This window comes from Schistocerca serialis, chromosome 2 (assembly GCF_023864345.2).
Source record: "Schistocerca serialis cubense isolate TAMUIC-IGC-003099 chromosome 2, iqSchSeri2.2, whole genome shotgun sequence".
In the NCBI taxonomy this organism is placed as follows: domain Eukaryota; kingdom Metazoa; phylum Arthropoda; class Insecta; order Orthoptera; family Acrididae; genus Schistocerca; species Schistocerca serialis.
In genome coordinates, this window is record NC_064639.1 from 1,151,441,778 (window position 1) to 1,151,461,651 (window position 19,874).

Here is a 19,874-nt window from a genome sequence, read left to right on the forward strand (position 1 = left end):
TTGTGGCATCGTAGCTATCGATACCGCAGCTGGTTTTCGTTATTTTAGTTGCAAACAGGTTTTAGAAAGCGTTTTCAGAGAATTCTCTCTCGCTCGCTGCTTCTAAGACAATAGTTTTCCCAATATGCTGCCGATTGGTGGAATACTTCAAGTATGACGACGTATTTCGAGAATATTTCTTTACAACAATTAAATATACTCCAAGATCTACATCCAAAGACTAGTCTGATTCTGGTAGAAGGATACTATTACAGATGTCGTAACTGTTGGTTGTTGGTCAATACTAGAAGATTTTACACAAAGACGCAATTTCATTTAAATTATTTCCCTATAAACGCAAGTCGCTATCCTTCACCCACCTATCCCCTTCCCTGGTCCCACTTTTGCACCAAATAGCTTTCTATTCCACCCACGCAATGACTAATGTTTTTACACCTTTCTACAGCTTTTCCGCTTTCCTCCCGCCCCTCCCCCCAAACCACCCTACTATTCATCTGGTAGTCCTACCCTGCCCTACACAGTTGCCGCATGCTCCCACAACCACTACACACACTCCCCCCCCCCCCCTCCCCGGCTACCACTCCCCTCCACACCATAGCCTCCTGCCTACCACCACCACCCATGGATTGCTTCTTCCATCATCAGCAGTTGCTCACAGTCTGGACCCAGTGGTCAGAATCAGTGGTAATGTACGTGTGTGTTTTGCTTGCATGAATGTGTGTGGTTTTCTACTTTGGAAGACGGCCTTTTGGCCGAATTCTGAAATAACAGTCATTTCGTTGTGCCTGTCTGTGGCTTAACATCACAACTGGTACTTCTCGTACCCAGAAATCATAGTTTCTAGGGATTCTCTCAAGAACTGCTCATCAACGTTGTTTTTATAAGCCCACTACGAATAACCCTAGACGACACCTTTTGCAAAAGACCTAACCGATTTACTCAACTGCTTGGGCTGGGGTGGTGTGTAAAGTTTAGATTTTGACTCTCTACTGTAGGCTAACTACAATATTCTTCTGTTATTAGTACAAATGATCCATTGGTCAAGGGCTATCCCTTACAATTAACTCCATATGACTCACCGGAGATACGATACCCTGAAAATTCGCATTTACGCGAACATGGTTCTGGAACTTACAGCTACTGTGTACATCGTGCACGGATCAATACACTGGTGAATCTGTAGCCGTGCAGTTTAAAATCTTTGTGGAACAAGATATCTCTATGATAAAAAGCTTCAATTTACAAAGATCAAAAGGATTTCAGACGAAAATGACGCTATGAATAATACTTGCTCTCCTATATTAAAACCTATATCAGTTTTTTGTCCTTCATTTCTCTTCAGGAACAGTCAATAGAGCAAGGCTGATTTCCTCCTCTTTCCAAAACCAAAACTGATATGGAGAGAAAGTTGCTTTCCTAGATTTTTATTTTTCGTAAACGTTTTTCGTGGACCACCGCATTGAATTGCAATATATGAATAAGTGACTACAGAATTTGTGTTCTGCGAGATATGGGTTCCAGCAGGATATTTTCGGGGAGGAGTGTGGGGTACCAACTCGATGTCACACAGTGTCCCACATACTGTATTCCGAAGTGTTGTGCGAGGCTGCGGCAAAACTTTTTCGTTCTCCAATATGCTTACATCGTCTTTAGTCTCGCAGCGAAGCTACTTCAGAACTAAGCAGAATAAAAAAAAAAACGAGGTTTGTATCAAAATCTACGAATATATTGGAAACTTATGCAGGTTTAAAAAGATTGAAAAATGCGCATTTATCTTTGCATTGTGAACCATGTAACCATTTGAAATGCCACAACACTCTGACACACTCCAACAGTTCAAATGGCGTAATTTGCCCGCAGCTCATCCAAACGTCCGCCTCTTCATAATGCAAGGAGGTCTCCAGAGCATGAATGAGGCTACGTACCACGCCGTTCCGCTTGTGGTCATACCTTTCTTCGCCGACCAGCCGCACAACGCTGCCAAGATTTCGCAGGCGGAAATCGGCGTCAGGCTGGACTATCATGACGTCACTAAGGACAACCTGCTGGCCACTGTACGGACCGTTCTGGGTGAACCAAAGTAAGTCACTCAAAGCTCCAGGGCAAATAAAGTATCAGATCATAAGTGTCTAGTGGGCGGTAATATGGGGTGTACACAAATTTCGTCTTTTTTGACCGTTTGTGTTCTGCTGGCGATATTTTCATTGAGCAGTCCCAACGTCTGTGGAGGAATTGCACCACATTCTTCTTAAAGAGCCGAAACCAGTGAAGATAGTGTTGTTGGACGCTGGGGTCTGGAACGAAGTCGGCATTGTAACTCATTCAGAAGGTTTTCCATTCGATTCAGAGCAGGACTATGGGTAGAACAAGTCCTTTTCATGAATACTATTGTCCTCAAACTATTGCCTCACAGATGCTGATGCACCACAGGGTTCAGTGTTACACTAATACAACCAGTAAACGTCTCCTAACTATTTCTCCACTGTACGCAGTACGTAGCGCTAAAAAACGTTACACACACATAAACAGATATAAAAAAAGGGATGACAAATTTTAAATACAATAGTTCATGTTTTAGTTGTGAAGAAAACGGTTCCTGGAGATCTACTTTGACCGTGAATTTGCAATCAGGAAACGCTTAAAGAAAAAGTGCATGAAGTAAATTAATATTGTGTAAAACCCAAGAACATGATTTATTTCCAGAAACTTCAAAATCAGACCTCTATATGAGAAGTTTCCCAACCTTGTTAAATTTCTGATAATAAAATCCTTTGATAGTGAAAACAGTAAAACACTCTGAACCTAATTTGTTAAATAAGGACACAGTATACTATAATTTTGCATACCAGTAGCAGTTAAACCCAGATAACTTTGCATCTAAGCCTTAATGTATGGAAATATGATGTTAAGTAGCATGTAAACAAAGACTGCGTACTTTGACAATTGTCAGATTCAAAGTTCCGTCTAATACGCTAACTTGAACCAATGGCGAATAAGCTACTTCTTTGTAATTGGTCGGTTTAAATGACTTCAATGGCGGATGCCTCACCTTACACGTCTGGTCACATTTCACAGTACCACATAGAAATTCTTCTGCCTAAACGATTGCATATATACGTTGAAGCACACCCCTCAAAAAGACAAATACAATGCAAGCAACGACTAGTAAAAATACAATGAAAAATAAACCAAATAAAAGGATGACAATAACTACTGTTAATGGTGGGGTCAACAATCACTGAAGGCGAACAGCCTTTACAATAGACTATTTTTATTTACGGCGATAAACATTAAGAAATGATCTATTAGAAAGCAAACAGAAATTAAATTGTCTACAATTGTGAGTTCTCGAAGAGAGAATCTTATCTGTTCTGGGCCGGCGTGATGTGGCGACAACAGTAGAAGCAGTTTGAAGTAGCTGATGTGAATCCAATATGTTCGTCCAGTCGTGTCCCTGGCATTAATGTATCCTCTTTCCTTACATCCTGTTTCGGCTGGCGGTGGTAGTAAATTACGTAGCATCCATTTGTCGTAGGCCGTAACAAAGTAAATCTCTATGCAGCACTGTAAGTCCACGGAGAGATCAATACTTGCTTCACATGAATGGCGGGCAGTTACTAGTACTCAGCCACACACAATTGATATCATCAAAGTGTACGGGCCTGAAGTTGGCGTTGACGCAACGTCGAAAGTAGTAGCCAAATAAATATGAAATCTTAAGTACAGCTGGAAGAGTTTCATTTTAATAAAAAAAAGGAAAAGGAACAATACTGTCTGTTCTCGAGTGCACTGTCACTGCCAGAAGCATCGTTTAGCAAAAATAAACAACGTTCGCGTAATGCAACGTCCGTTTAGAATGTCCATCACAAAGTCAAATTTCAAACCGTGTCTAACACACGAAATTCCGGTATTAATATCGCGTTAAACGCACACCATCAATACACACATTACTTCCCTGTACCGCCATGCTCACGCGCCATCCGCGAATACGTGACTATCTGCATCACAAAAATTGTTCAAATGGCTCTGAGCACTATGGGACTTAACATCTATGGTCATCAGTCCCCTAGAACTTAGAACTACTGAAACCTAACTAACCTAAGGACATCACACAACACCCAGCCATCACGAGGCAGAGTAAATCCCTGACCCCGCCGGGAATCGAACACGGGAACCCGGGCGTGGGAAGCGAGAACGCTACCGCACGACCTGCGGACATCTGCAGCACACTCTCCGACCCGACAACTATCGATACCTCTCTCACCTCAACAGTTCTTACAACACTTCTATCTATATCATTCAGTTTCTCACAATGCATTTAGTAAAACTATCTGAAAGACCATCATAAGGAATCTGACTCTTTACATAAGGAACTCGTATAGAAAACATCAAATTAAACATAGTCACACTTCATGTAATCAAATGAAATATATTCTACGTCATCATAAATATATCTATGAAGTCCAAGGTAGTAGAAGGAAGGACAAAGATTAAATCTCATTATTAGTCGTGGCAGCACATAGTGTAAATAATACTTTTGTACACCTGTATCTCGCAAGTCATTTTCAGGTATCTCGAAGGCTGCTCCAGGTCCCTGTTACCTGCCATTCAATTCCTGAAGTCGTGTTAGTCAAACAAGTTCGAAAGGTAACGCGCGAATTGATGATGGATATGTTGGTTAATCTTTACTTGAGACACTGCAAGGTATGCAGCTGTCGCGCGTGTCTTAGGGAAGTTCGACGACTACTTTGATGACTTCGCATGGGTACAAAAGAATCCAAAGTTTCAGATACAGCAGATCAATATTTCAATTGAAAACCACGTTTCTTTAGAAATTGGAGACATTCAGTAAGAAAGCCGTGCAATGAGTGTACTTGCAAGCTGAATTAACCACCATAAATTCAATTCCATCTTCCCACCACGTCCTCTGCAAATAATTTTACCAATTTCGGTAGATTAATCGTCTATCTTCAGGTACTTTAACATCGAGAAATAGAGCATTCTGACAAAGTTTTAGGTGACAATTTCAATTCTACTTGAGCGAAGGCACCAGTAAGCATGATGTGAAAAGTTCATCCACCAAGCGGGCAGTAAAACTCGTGTCTGTTTTGATTTATTGTAGGCGGGCACCGGAGCGGCGATAAATTCAATGGGCTGTATGGGTGAAGAAAGTGCTGTATCAGCACTGCTGACCTTAAACCCATTTTCAAGTCTGCCGTCGGTTTTGCCCACGTCCTCCCTTGAGTGTACGGGATGCAAAAAAGCAACCTGATAATAATATGGGAGCAGCGTGCTTTTCTCGGGGGAGGGGAGGGGCGGCAGTTGTTCTCATTTCTGTTACTTCTCATTATCTCGGTCTTTCTTTAGTCTGTCTATATTATGTATTCATTAGGATGTTCATTCATTTAGCACATCCTGCAATTATTATTCGCTTTCACTGAGAATAGCAGCGCCAGCAGCGAATGCAACCACTAATGTACAATCACCCTGAATTATAGTGCCACTCTTGATCCTTTCTTTTATTTCATCCATTGCTAATTCGATGTATAGATGAACAGTAGAGCGAAAGACTGCATCCCTGTGTTCTACACTTTTTAGTCAAAGCATTTCGTTCATGGTCTTCCAGTCTCATTGTTCCATCTTGGTTCTTGCACATATTGTATATTACCAGCATTTCCCTGTAGACTGCCCCAATTTTTCTCAGGGTTTCGAACATCTTGGACCATTTGGCATTGTCCAACGGTTTTTCCAGGTCGACAAATCGGATGAACATGTCTTGATTTTTCATTAGTCTTGCTTCCATTATCAAACGCAGCGTCAGAACTGCCTATCTGGTGCTTTAACCTTTCCTCCATCACCCAACAGATTCTCAGTTTTCTTTTCCATTCTTCTGTACAGTATCCTTGTCAGCTACTTGGATACATCAGCTGTTAAGCCGATTGTACGATAATTCTACCACTTGTCGGCTGTTGCTATCTTCGAAATTATGTGGATGCTGCTTTTCCAAAAGTCTGGTGCTATATCGCCAGTCTCATACATTCTATATTTTGTTGCCATATCCCCAACTATTTTAGTAGGGACCACAGTGTACGGGACGTCAAATCGAGGAAAATTTTCAAGATAGCCTCAGGTCGGAAAAGTACCATTGTGGAGCTGCGGCCGTATAACGAGAGACATTCAGCGAGTAACGTTCAGTAGTTTTTCCGGTAACTGAACTTATCCGCAGGTGTCTGCAATGTGGTTTTGCCCAATGAGAGAACTGCTGCGTCTTCCAAGGGGCTGCGACAAACACTTTTCCGGTAATTATAGTTTAGAGGCGATGCTGGACGCGGTAATTCTGAATTAATGTCGGAAAATGGGATCTGAAAGAAAAGGAATGTTTAAAATTTAATTTAAAGCTTACCGGAGGGCCCTGGCCATAATGCTCCAAACTCTCTCAATTGGAGAGGGATCGGCGACTTTGTTGGCCAAGGTAGAGCTAGGGAGGCAGGAATACAAGTAGTAAAAACTCTCGCCGCGTGCGGGCGGACATTATCTTGCTGGAATGTAAGCCCAGGCTGGATTACTATAAACGGCAACAAAACGGGGCATAGAATATCGTTAATGTACCGCTGTGATGAAGGTTGCCGCGGATAAGAGCCCAAAAGGTCCTGCTATGGAAAGAAAGGGCATCCCAGACTCCTGGCTGCCAGGCCGTATGCCGGTTGACAGCTTTGTATCCCACCGTTGCCTGGGACATCTCCTGAAACGTCGTCAGCCTGAATTCTCATTGAGTGGAATAGAATTTAGCCTCGATGACCGCGAAGACGCGTCTGAGATACCCCGGTCAATGGTGGGATACCAACGTGTCTATCACCCGCCATCCGAGCGGTCTTAGGCGCTGCAGCCATGGACTGTGCGGCTGGTCCCAACGGAGGTTCGAGTCCTCCCTCGGGCATGGGTGTGTGTGTTTGTCCTTAGGATCATTTAGGTTAAGTAGTATGTAAGCTTAGGGACTGATGACCTTAGCAGTTAAGACCCATAAGATTTCACACAAATTTGAACTTTTTTTTTTCTCCAACTGCCCTACGTTTCGACACCCATGAGCGATGGTCTGCGGTACCATTTCTTTTCACAGCAGGCCCCTCTGGTTGTCGTTCGCCGCACCCGTACAGCACAATGATACATCAACAATATTCTACGCTCCGTTTTGTCATCCCTCATAGCAAGCCAGCTTGGCCTTACATTTCAGCAACATAATACCCACCCTCACACGGCGCCAGTTTCTACCGCTTCTCTTCGTGCTTGCCGATATCTACATTGACCAGCAACGTTGCTGGATCTTTCTCCAAGAGAGAACGCTTGAAGCATTTTAGGCGGGGCCCCTCCAAGTAGCTCGGGATCTTGACGATTTAATGTGCCAATTGGACAGCACTTAGCATGATATTCCTCAGGAAGACAATTCTATCAGTCAGTACCAAGCTGAATAATTGCTTGCAAAAATAGGAACCAGAGGTGGATCAACAACTTACTGACTAGCTCAATTTGTGAAGGTCTCCCTCTTCAATAAATAATCCGTATTTTTGTGAAATTAAAATTGTCAGCAAATGTTTGTCTGTATATCCACCGATTTCCATCCCCTATGGACAAGTATTTCGCGGTGTCTTCTATTTTGTCTTATACTGTGTTTTAAGACGTGAACAGTGACGTGTGTGAGACGTTTGGAAAGTTATTTGTCTCACAATTCTTCGGACAGAGAAAGACTAAAATAGCTTACTCTCCCATAAGAGTACAGCTTAATAAAAGCACACGATACATTAAAGTTCCAAATGGAATCAATAGCCGAGTTTGTGGATTCGTTAGTCACAAGATAGCATGAGTACCACATCCAACTTGAGTCGAAAAAATTTGATGAATTATGATCAGCCCACTGAGCTGTAGTTCATTTATTGCTGATCATTTTCGTTATGTTCCTTGCAGTTATTTGTAGGACACTATCATGTGAAGATTCTGGTGATTATAGTGAGTTTATTTTTACACATTCTACACTTTCAGAAACTACCGTAATGTCAATCGCAGGCCATTAAGAATAATAGCACGTGAGTAATTTGCAAGTGAGCTTTACGGAACGTTATCTATTGACTGAATTTCATTTACTATTAGCATTAGTTCCTCTTTTCAGGAAAAAAATATCTATTTCTGGCTAGTATAAATGTGCGACAGTCATACCAGTAAATACCTTCAAACCAAGAAGTTTCATTTCAACGCACACTCCGCTACAGAGTGAAAATCTCATTCTGGAAACCTTCAATCCAAATTAGCGTTTAGCGAGTTAGATCGACGTTGTAAGACAAGATTACTGCTACTAACATAATTTACACAGCGGAAGGAATGATCTAATACCGTGACCATCGAACTTTTTTGCTTAAGAGGCAATATTGACATTGTAGGACGACACCTTGGGTCGAATAGGAATGGGTGGAGAGGTGAAAGAGGCCACCCGAAGAGAAATTCAGCTTTCACCGAAACCAAACTGTGACTATTGCAGTAGCTTCCCACCTACACATTTTCAGTCTACATACTGTAAGGTATCACAATAAATATTCTTACACGGAAAATGAAATAATGTACTGGAATTAGATGATTTTCTCTGAAGGCTTACACAGTGACCAATTTTCAGTACTTAAGTGGGTTCTGTGGCCGGTGCCATCGCAACAGGATCCGATGTTTGTTTTTCTAATTTCTGGGCACATTTTCCTCGCCTCTCCATGCCCCACTATCTGAAAGAATGCCAGTCTACTGCAGAAGACCATTTTCAATCGGACTTTTGTATTAGGCAAATTATAACAGGACAGAGACAGTTTTAAACAATATAACTGCCTTCATTCATTGCACTGTATTGCAACAGCCTTAATATGGTTTCATATTACTTGCTAGAAATATGTACCACATTTGAAGCTGATCGTCTCTGTAATCTACGTGCACAAATCTACGTTACTTCGGTTTAACATTTATCACAGCAGCTGATCGGTAGTAGATGCGCGTGATCGTGACTTGTCGGCATTGGAAGACAAACAATAAAATATTTCCCCTCTCATTTCTATTAAGCCCGCAGTGGCCGCGCTACACGCCACTCTGCCCCTGACGTAAGATTTTTTTGTAAATTGGTTACTGATCTCACTCTGAGGGAGTAATAGCAAGTAAAACTGCTAGCGACAATCCAAAATTCAAACAAACAGCTCTTATATCTCTTCTTCTGGAAGAGTTTTCTATGAACTTCTAACAATTCTTACAATAATATCACATTCCAACTCTTGAAAACTCCTCAGCAAGATGTTTTCTACCGTCTATACATCGTTTCCATACAAACGTAAGCTCCAAAACTATGCTCCTGTCCATTATTGCTTCTATCCAGGGCAGTATTGGATGTGTGCCTTCTGAAAAAAAAGGATTCTTGCCACGTTTTCGTGTTTTTATATAGCTGTGCTTTGCATTTCCTGTCATTTGTATATGGCTTTTCTTTATCATCTTTCGACACTGTGACTGTCAGTGTAGTTGTTTCTCTCTTCTCTTATCTTCGAATTTGGTTACTTGAATTCGCTACTAAGTAGCCCTTAGATTGAATTTCACGACACTATACTCGTTCAGGATTTTCAACCCAAGCAACCGCCTCGTGAAAGTGTGCCACTGGTATCCTCTCTTCTCGCACTTTTGTTCCTGTTCTTAATTGTCCTTTCACATTATTCCTTTACTCCTCGCGAAATATTCCGGGTGAAGACCAGATGAGATATTCATACGTAAGTCGCCTGAGCAATCTAGTTGCCGCGACGCACGGGTTCGCCATGATACGTCGCGCCTCCACTGAGCGTAAATACTTAAGATTCTCTGTATTCGTTGACCAGTGCATGTAGACAAGCCTCGTAGATCCTTCTTTTCACTGAGTTGCTAACAGTTACGGAATTTCTCACAACTAATGTACACACATTAGACGGGAGCTGAGGCGCAGCAGTGGCGTCATCATAACGACCGGGAGAGCAGTGTGCAGATTTCTCGCCCCTCCTACCGGCATCTTCATCTGAGGATGACACGGCGGTCGGATGGTCCCAGTGCGCCATTTGTGGCCTGAAGGCTGAGTGCCGTTCAAACAGGCCTAGGAGGAAACAATATTTTTGAAACTATATTACATTATTACAACCGTAGACGTACAAATGATGACGGCACTGCTGCGCGCATTATTACAACCGTAGACGTACAAATGATGACGGCACTGCTGCGCGCATTATTACAACCGTAGACGTACAAATGATGACGGCACTGCTGCGCCTCAACTCCCATCTAACCAGTGCTCCTAACAGTCACTCTGCTCCCTATAACGTTAACGTAGACGTGGAATGAGAACGTTTGTGACTTCATAAGGTGAAGTTTTACGTCATTGAAAAACTGAATAGACGTAGCTGCGAGAAAGAGCATTCTGAATCTCTAAGTGCCATATCGTGTGGTTTGTGGTTTGGAACTCGAATGCTTGTTCAAGCCACTGTCACACTGAAACTCTATCTAAAACACGATATTGTGGTACGATTTTCGTCCCCACTATCTAATCTATACATCGAAGAAGCTACGTAAAAGAAAGGTTCAAGAGTGGTATTAATTTTCAGGTTGAAAGGATATCAGTGATAACATTCACTGATGACATTGCTGTACTAAGTGAAGAAGAATTACAGGATTTTTTTGAATGGAATGAACATTATAATGAGTACAGAACACAGATTGAGAGTAAATTTAAGAAATACGAAAGTAATGAGGAGTAGCAGAAATGACAACAGCATGAAACTTAACATCGGGGTTGATGGTAACGAAGTAAATGAAGGTAACGAACTCTGCTACATAGGAGGCAAAATAGCTCATGATGGATGGAACAAGATAGGCATAAAAAGCACACTAACATATATAAAATATGTCTACTATTATCAAATATAGCCCTTAATTTCGGGAAGAAATTTCTGAGAATATACACACATCAAAAAAGTTCGGATAGTTCCGGAATCTGTACAGAATATTGGAATAGAGATCAACATAAACAACATTTCCGCCCTTTTTATTGCTCATTAAAAACCACACATTGCACGTTGTACCAACATACAGGGAAACCTTCAGAGGTGGTGGTCCAGACTGCTGTACACACCGGTACCTATAATGCCCAGTAGCACGCCCTCTTACATTGATGCATGCGTGTATTCGTCGTGGCATACTATGCATATGTTCATCGAGGCACTGTTGGTCCAGATTGTCCCACTCCTCAACGGCGATTCCACGTAGATCTCTCAGAGTGATTGGTGGGTCACGTCGTCCAGAAAGAGCCTTTTTCAATCTATCCCAGGCATGTTCGATAGGGTTCATGTCTGAAAGAATGCTGACCACTCTAGTCGAAAGATGTTGTTATCCTCAAGGACGTCATTCACAATATGTGCACGATGGGGGCGCGAATTGTTGTCCATGAAGGCGAATACCTCACCAATTTGCTGCTGATATGGTTTCTACTATCGGTCGTATGATGGCATTCACGTATCGTACAGTCGTTACGACGCCTTTCATGACCGCCATCAGCGTACGTCGACCACACATAATGCCACCCCAAAACAGCAGGGAACCTCCACCTTGCTGCACTCGCTGGAAAATGTGCCGAAGGCTTTCAGCATGACTTGGTTGCTACCAAAGAAGTCTCAACGATTGTCTGATTGAATGCATATGATACACTCATCGGTGAAAAGAAAGTTATGCCAATCCTGAGCGGTCCATTCGGCATGTTGGGCCTATCTTTGCCCCGCTCCGTGGTGTCATGGTTGCAAAAATGGACCTCGCCAGGGACCTCGGGAGTGAAGTTGCGCATCATGTGGCCTATTGCGCAGAGTTTGAGTCGTAACACGACGTCCCGTGACTGCATGAATAGCATATTCAACATGGTGGTGTTGTTATCAGGGTTCCTCCGTGCTACAATCCATAGGTAGCAGTAGTAATCCTTGGGCGGCCTGAGCGAGGCATGTCATCGACAGTTCCTGTCTCTCAGTATCTCCTTCATGTCCGAAACATCGCTTTGGTTCAGTCCTAGATGCCTGGGCACTTCCCTTGTTGAGAGCCCTTCCTGGCACAAAGTAACAATGCGGACACAACCGAACCGCGGTATTGACCGTGTAGGCATGGTTTAACTAGAGATAACACGAGCGGTGTACCTCCTTCCTGGTGGAATGGCTCTGAGCACTATGGGACTCAACGTCTATGGTCATAAATCCCCCCTGGTGGAATGACTGGAACTGATCGGCTGTCGGACCCCCTCCGTCTAATAGGCGCTGCTCATGCGTGGTTGTCTACATCTTTGGGCGGGTTTAGTGACATATGTGAACAGTTAAAGGGATTGCTTCTGTGATACAATATCCAGAGTCCACGTCTATTTCCTGGAGTTCTGGGGACCAGGGTGATGCAAAACTTTTTTTGATGTGTGTATGTTTGGAGCACAGTGTTTTGTAGTGAAATATGCACTGTAGGAAAACCTGAAACAGAAGATAATCGAAGCATTTGAGACGTGGTGTTACAGAAGAATGATGAAAATTAGGTGTACTGATAAGGTAAGGAATGAGCAGGTTATTTGCAGAATTCGTAATGAAAGAAATATGTTGAAAACACCTACAAGAAGAAAGGAAAGTGGACGAGAGATCCGTTAAGATATCAGTAAATAACGTCCATAGTACTAGTGGGGATGTAGAGGGTAAACATTATCGAGGGAGACAGAGATCGGAATAGGTCCAGCAAATAATGGATGACATAGGTTGCAAGTGCTACTGTGAGATAAAATGATTGGTACAGTTGGGATCTGATGCTACAGAAGAATGATGAAAATTAGGTGCACTGATAAGGTAATGTGCACGTTATTCGCAGAATTGATAAAGAAAGAAATATGTGGAAAACATTTAGTAGAAGAAGAACCAGTTAGAAAGTGGTTGGTGACCATATATGAATACTCCTCTATCCGTCTCCGAGTATGAGTAATAGTGATGGCGCAGCAACTTCACTTGTGACATTTCGGAACAAATCTCTGTGACTGGACGGCAGATGTAAAGGACAACAGCCACCGGAGTTAACGTCGGTCTCATATCACGTTCGGAATCATCTACTAGCTGTTCCTTTCCGAGGGTGCACCAATATAATCACTGGTTTTGATATATAAAACAGTTTTTCCATTGACGAGCGTCTGAACACGTCCTTTATCGTTGATGGAAAGGTGCAATCTGTATTAAACTGCAAGGTATTTTCAGTGTTTCAGACACTTTGCTGCAAATGTTCTCTTTACTCACGTAGGAGACATTATGCATTACAATTCAGTCTGTGGTCTAGTCTCGTGCCTGACTGCAGTTGGAGTGCCACCTTCGGTCGTTGACTAGAAGTCAGCCCAGGTAAATGGGGCCTCCCTCGAAAAGGGATGTCGACTAGGATCGAATGTGAACGTTAATATGAGGAGAAAACTTCCGAGAATATATGCCTGCAGCAAAGCACTGTTTGAAAGCGAATCATGCACTGTGAGAAAACCGGAAACTAAGAGAATCGAAGTGTACGAAATATGACACTATAGGAGAATTTTGAAAATTAGGCGGACATAAAATAGATGATGAGGTTCTCCGCAGAATCTGCGAGAAAAGGAGTTTCTGGATGTAACTCACAAGAAGGAGGGGCAGGTTTATAGGACAGGAAATATCTTCCATGGTACTGTGAAACGTTCCATTAGAAAAATTAATGAATTACTGTGCTGATAAACCGCTAACGTCATTTGATTTTCAAACAGCTGAGCAAAACTGAACGTACTCAGACATTTTCCTCTTTACTTATTCTGATCATGACTAAACTGACACACAATATTTTTAGCGCTACGCAGTCTGACTTTCAATAATCCCTACAAAAGAATGGCCCTGACTAACAATAACCCATACCATTCATGAATCACTTACCTCATAAAAATCTTCGTTACTCGAATTACTGCAATACAGCGAGCGCCAATACTGCCAGCTAAATAAAAGATTCTAACTAGCTGAAGTCACTAACTACTGACAGGCATGGTTAGCAAATGAAATATTTTGATAGAGAACACGCCCGGGTTCCCGGGTTCGATTCCCGGCGGGGTCAGGGATTTTCTCTGCCTCGTGATGACTGGGTGTTGTGTGCTGTCCTTAGGTTAGTTAGGTTTAAGTAGTTCTAAGTTCTAGGGGACTGATGACCCTAGATGTTAAGTCCCATGGTGCTCAGAGCCATTTGAACCATCTGATATATATATATATATATATATATATATATATATATATATATATATATATATATATATATATAAGTTCATGACATCCAGTCTTACAAATTTACTGTCTCTGATGGACACACACATCCAGATCATCCGCTCTCAAAACTCCGCCATCTCTCTCCCCACATCCACCACTGCTGGCGCCTCACCTCCAACTGCGCAACGCTACGCGCTGTTTCACACCCAACACCGCAACACTACAATAGTAAATATTCCAACAATGCTAACCAGCCACAGACAGCACACAGCACAGTCAGTGATTTTCATACAGAGCGCTACGTGGCGTTACCAACTTAAAAACCTAAACAGCCTACTTACAACTGGAACGAGTAAACACTGTAGTGTTAAGTAAAGATTGGAATACATAGAACAAATAATTTAGGACATTATAAGTGCCGCTCTGAGATGAAGAGGTTGGCCCTAGAGTTGGGAGACTGATAGGAAGAAAATGAACACAATTACGCTCGGTCGGAAACTACTAAGCTGGTCAACGATCGTATTTTCTTCCTTTCCCCGTCCACGCTTTTAATGTTGTCGTGATTAGTAATTTTGTATCGCTGTACGAGAATTTTTTGAATCATCCTTCGACTCTTATCCCATTTTATCTTACTTCCACAGATACGCAGAAAACATGAAGAGACTTTCTGCCGTATACCGCGAGCACAAGGCGGACTCGCTGGAGCGGGCGGTGTGGTGGATCGAGTACGTGATCCGCCATAAGGGTGACCCTCACCTTCGCAGCGCCGTCCTCGACCTGCACTGGTGGCAGCTGCTGCTGCTCGACGTCGTCGCTTTCGTTCTGGCGGTCGTCGCCCTCACACTCTGCCTCGTCTACTTCGTCACGCGGCGGGCAGTCTCCTTCTTCACAGGCAGCAAACAGAAACAGAAGCAGAAAAAACAGTGATGTTCTCCAGACAGTGTTTAAGCAGTCGCTGTAGCTCTAGCCAAGTTTACTACAGTTCTGAACCTATACAGACGTTTCTTGGAGAGTGAAATCATGATCTGTGTCAGATGGTACGTATCGTGCCACTGAAGCACTACTGTCAAATTTGTGTAACACCTTTTCGTGACAGCGGTGGTGCCAATGCAGATAGCATTTTGCGGTGGAAACTGATTCTAGTCTTCGTTGTTTTCCATAAATCTCACATTTCTGCAGTAGCGTAATATCTCTCTTTGTTTTACACTTCTTGTTGTCTGACTATCCATCTAGTTCCAAAAATTATGAAAATACGTAACCCCTTTTCAGATGCCATTCACAATTATTTCTGTTCCGAAACTGTTGACGTTTCATAAATATACAAGAACCACTGTTTAAATCGTACATTAATTGTAATTTAAAATTATCATACAAGTAAATTTATACTATAACAACAGTAACATAACAATAGTTATGGAAGACGGCTGAATTATTAACATTTACGTAAGTGTTTACATAATAAATGAACTGAGTAGAGATATTGTGTTATATCTGTGCCTCACTGTTGGACAAGTATATAGAAAGTGATCTGTAGAGATTTTGTCTAGAGAATGCTGAATTTCTCTACTTTGTATCACTATCGAGAGTTGTACCCGCTTTTATTAATAAATTTCTTCTTTTTTATATTATCGACTCATACATAATTGAAAATTAGTAAAGTGTTTAGATACTGCATTTAATAACAGTATACCTCCACCATGCATTACACTCTTTTCCTAATGTTTCCTACTCGACCTCCAATTAGTCGTCATGCCTGCCTTATCTCTTTGAAACCAACAAAGAATTACGTGATCAGCTACAGTTACTTTTCATTACAGTCACAATTTCGTTGTCTGCACCAGTCTCTCCTGTGACCCAGTTGGTGACTCTCCTATCTGTAATACCGATTCACAACTGGCATCACTTCATTCTCCAATGAGCTACCCACTGTTTTGAATTGTTTTTCGCTTCAAAATTCCATGTCTCACTTCACTGACTCTAAGACATGATACATGTACTGATTAAGAAATTTATGTTGCAGACAATTGTATAGTTCAGTTATGTTCAAACACATCGAAAATTTGGTTTTAGAAAATCAGTTTTCTACTGGGTGCTTTTAGTTCTGTGGTTATTCTATTTCGTTTCCACGCAGTGTCTCTGTACAGTACAAGTCACCTAAGTACAAACACTCATCACATGAGCTTTGATTTCCCTATGAAACTGCGCCATTATCTAAAGAGAAACGGTAAAGTGTGATCAGGAATCGAAGGTGAGTCCGCTGCATTCTACAAACATTTATTGGTTCTTAGTTTGTCTAGTTAAAGCATCTGAAAACTTCCTACAATCCTTTTTAGAGTGATTTTGTGGCTTCCCTTCCATCTCCTTTGCTAAATTCTCCTTCAATTCTGTATTCTACATTAGCATAATGATGTCTAAGGGAAACTACAAAATTGATCAATACATGCGTTAGCATAGAAACATAGGTCGAATCAGTGCCTGCTTTCTCAAGTGTTCCTATTTAAGATTTCCTTAGGTTGGGTCGACAGCTTTCTAAAATCCACAGAGCTCAGACAAACTCATTGCTATCTAGTGTAACTTCAGTTACGACTTAGACCAATGGACCGTTTTATAGCTGTAAAATGGTCCATTGGTCTAAGTCCAAGATATCCTTGGTGTAATAGAAACTAAATATTTATTCCTATACCACTGGCAGTAATTCTATGGAATATCTGGTGCACTTAACAGACGGTGCGGGAAGTCTAGAGCTTCGTGTAACCCACCTGCATCCTTTTTTATACTTTTTATTTTTGTGTATATGAGTAAGTCTCATATTTCCTTGCAATCTTGGATTAGCTTCTGTATTGTTCAATATTTACTGAATACAAAATCGCAAAAAAGTCTAAATTAAATTTTGCAGACATAACCTCCACAACACACACATTAACCCATTATCTAAAGCATGATGATTTAGATTAATTTTCGTGATCCAGTCTTTACACCTAGCTAAGTGAGGTTTCCTTGTGTTCAACAAACGTCGACAGTTTAAGCGGTCCTGCTGTAATCCAATCACTTCTACAACACAGTTGTCAAAGAATTACACAAGACTCTCTGGGCTGCCATTTAATCCTATTGCTAAATCTTACCGCACTACCATATAATTTGAGATAATTAGCTTTTGTTTTGAACTTCCCTGTCTTCTCAGTGTCTACAGAATATGATTACCACTAATACACAAGCAATTAACTGTTGACTGCAAATATGTGGCCTTGTAGGTGAAGAATGAAGAGATATAAGAGTTCAAGAGAGTTCTCAAAGAAAGTTGTGAAAATTGGAAAATCTTGCTGGAAACTAACTGCCTTCATCCCCCGTCAATTTTCTCCTCCTTAAACGTTACCATGATCGAGTTAGTAAAATGCTTTTTTACTATTAGCTAAAGGAAGTATATTACATGTTCAAAAAGACCTAATAACGTCTCTCAGTACAGACCTGAAATATTTCATAATACTTTCAGACTATGGGAAATGTATGTGGTTCCTATTCTATTAACCAATCATCATAAAGTGATGCATTATCATAGGAACATGAGACGGTTGAATCATAACTAAACAAATCACCTATTATCTGCCACGTATACAGGGAGACTTTTCCATTCATGTATAAACACTGCTTGAAGAAAGTACAGATTCCTTGGGGATGAACATCACTCTTCAAGTTTCTGTTTGACTAATGGCTCCAAGAGTAACTAGCATCCATGTATTTCGTTTACAAAAACAATGTTCAGAAAATGTTGTCAACAAACTGCAGCTGTGAAAGAGCAGCCACACTGGAGACTTCCCTGTTCATGTTGACAGTATGCAGCAGATACAAGTAGATAAAAACTCTAGGTTCTAGCTCAGTTTTTGGTAAGGAAAAGAAGCTCACTGACTCACTAACTCCTTTGTTTTCTAACAAAAACTTATACAGATTCTGCCTTTTTATCCACTGTCATCCAAATCTCAGATCTAACTACATTTTTCTCTATTATGTTCAAATATCTTTTTCATAAAAAAGGTGAATGTAAGAAAATAAATAAAACCGGTATTTGTATGTTCTGTTCCTTATCCAAATTTTTCTTATTCTTTCTTCTTCAGCAGCCATAAGATTGATATGAAATGTTGATTTTTCATAATTTTTTTAATGTTCTCTTGACTACAGTTCTACCACAATCACATGTTATATTTCAGAATTCTTTTCCTTTTTACATTCTTTACGTGTACTACAATATCCATCTGTTTGATAATTGTATTTATGAATTTATTAACATTCTTTTTATTCAGACAGTCACCCCACTTCCTTAGCTGTTTGGTGTAGTAATGATTATAAAATTTTTATAGGAATTTTTTTTTAATTTCACAGAGTAAATTCTAAATCATGAAATCCTTCATAATTATTTTTAAGACTCTTCACTCATTTCTACCTCAGTTATATGTTGTATTCTTCAAAAAAATGAAGGTCCCAATTAATAATTGTTTTTAGATATCTGTTAGGTAAAATAATTTTAAATTCACTATCAAGCTCCAAATATTTTTTTCCATACCTGGTGGGTAAATGTTCATAACCAGTAATATAACATAAATCATTTACTTGCAACGTGCTAATCTTGTTATACAAATTAATATTGCTAACACTGTTGAGCCTTTTCAGAAATTTTGTGTTTTTTGCTTCAAATAAAATTCATCGTACTCTATCGTTCTCTATTGTTTGACAAAAAATCTTTATAATGTTCTAAACTTATATTGTATTTAACAACATATTTTTATTTCCTTTAAAGTTTTTCTCTTCCTTTTCATCAATTTTATGGGCATACAATTTTTATCTCAAAACATAGAATTCTCTCATTTTTCCATTACATTTGTCTTCCATTTTTCGTAAAATTTTCTTGTTTATTTGTGGAATACTATAAATATTATCTATCGAATAATCACTTTTATCAAAAAAATCAGTCATTGATTTCATATCTTCACAGAAATCTTCAATATGTGTATTGTAGATTTAACTGACCATATATTGATAAGACAACATAATATTTTCACCCATTTAGGTTTCAGTATTCTATAGTGAAAATCACACGTCAGTTCTTGAGATGAATCAAGTATATTCATTACAATGTAGATGGGTTTGTCAAATGTAATTTTAGTTTTATTCATATGAATAGCAAAGATAATTTCATTAAATGCAGTTTTTCCTTTAAAGTTTGGTTTTGATAGATGTTTATCACATTTCCTCTATCTGACACTATTTTTATATTCAATCTTTTCTAATAATTTCCACTGTCTTAGCAATCACTGAAGTATTCATTAATTTGTAGAAATCTTTTCAAAATCATTATTCTATTTCATCCTCATTTCTGAATTTAAATCTCTATATTCTTAAACCAGTCACAGTGTTTAAATTTGAAGACTGTGTTTATTTTTGTTATCTTCATTCCTAATGAAAAAATGTGTTTTAGGTTTGTGTGGGTGAACTATACAATTATGTCTGTCATTCAAAGTAGTCATTAACAAACTTTCTTCTTTTCCTGGTACAATTTTCTTCCAGGATCAAGTGTAAAGTCTTTATGCA

At 40.3% G+C, this 19,874-nt stretch overlaps 1 protein-coding gene across 1 annotated transcript in view; it reads left to right on the top strand.

Moving 5' to 3' along the window:
- Positions 1 to 15,221, top strand: part of LOC126456678 (UDP-glucosyltransferase 2-like) — a 58,435-nt gene extending 43,214 nt beyond the window's left edge. The window contains exons 6-7 of the mRNA XM_050092420.1: positions 1,861 to 2,080; positions 14,936 to 15,221. Of these exons, the coding sequence (XP_049948377.1) occupies positions 1,861 to 2,080; positions 14,936 to 15,221 (506 nt within the window). The remainder of the gene's footprint in view (positions 1 to 1,860; positions 2,081 to 14,935) is intronic.
- Positions 15,222 to 19,874: the final 4,653 nt, after the last annotated feature.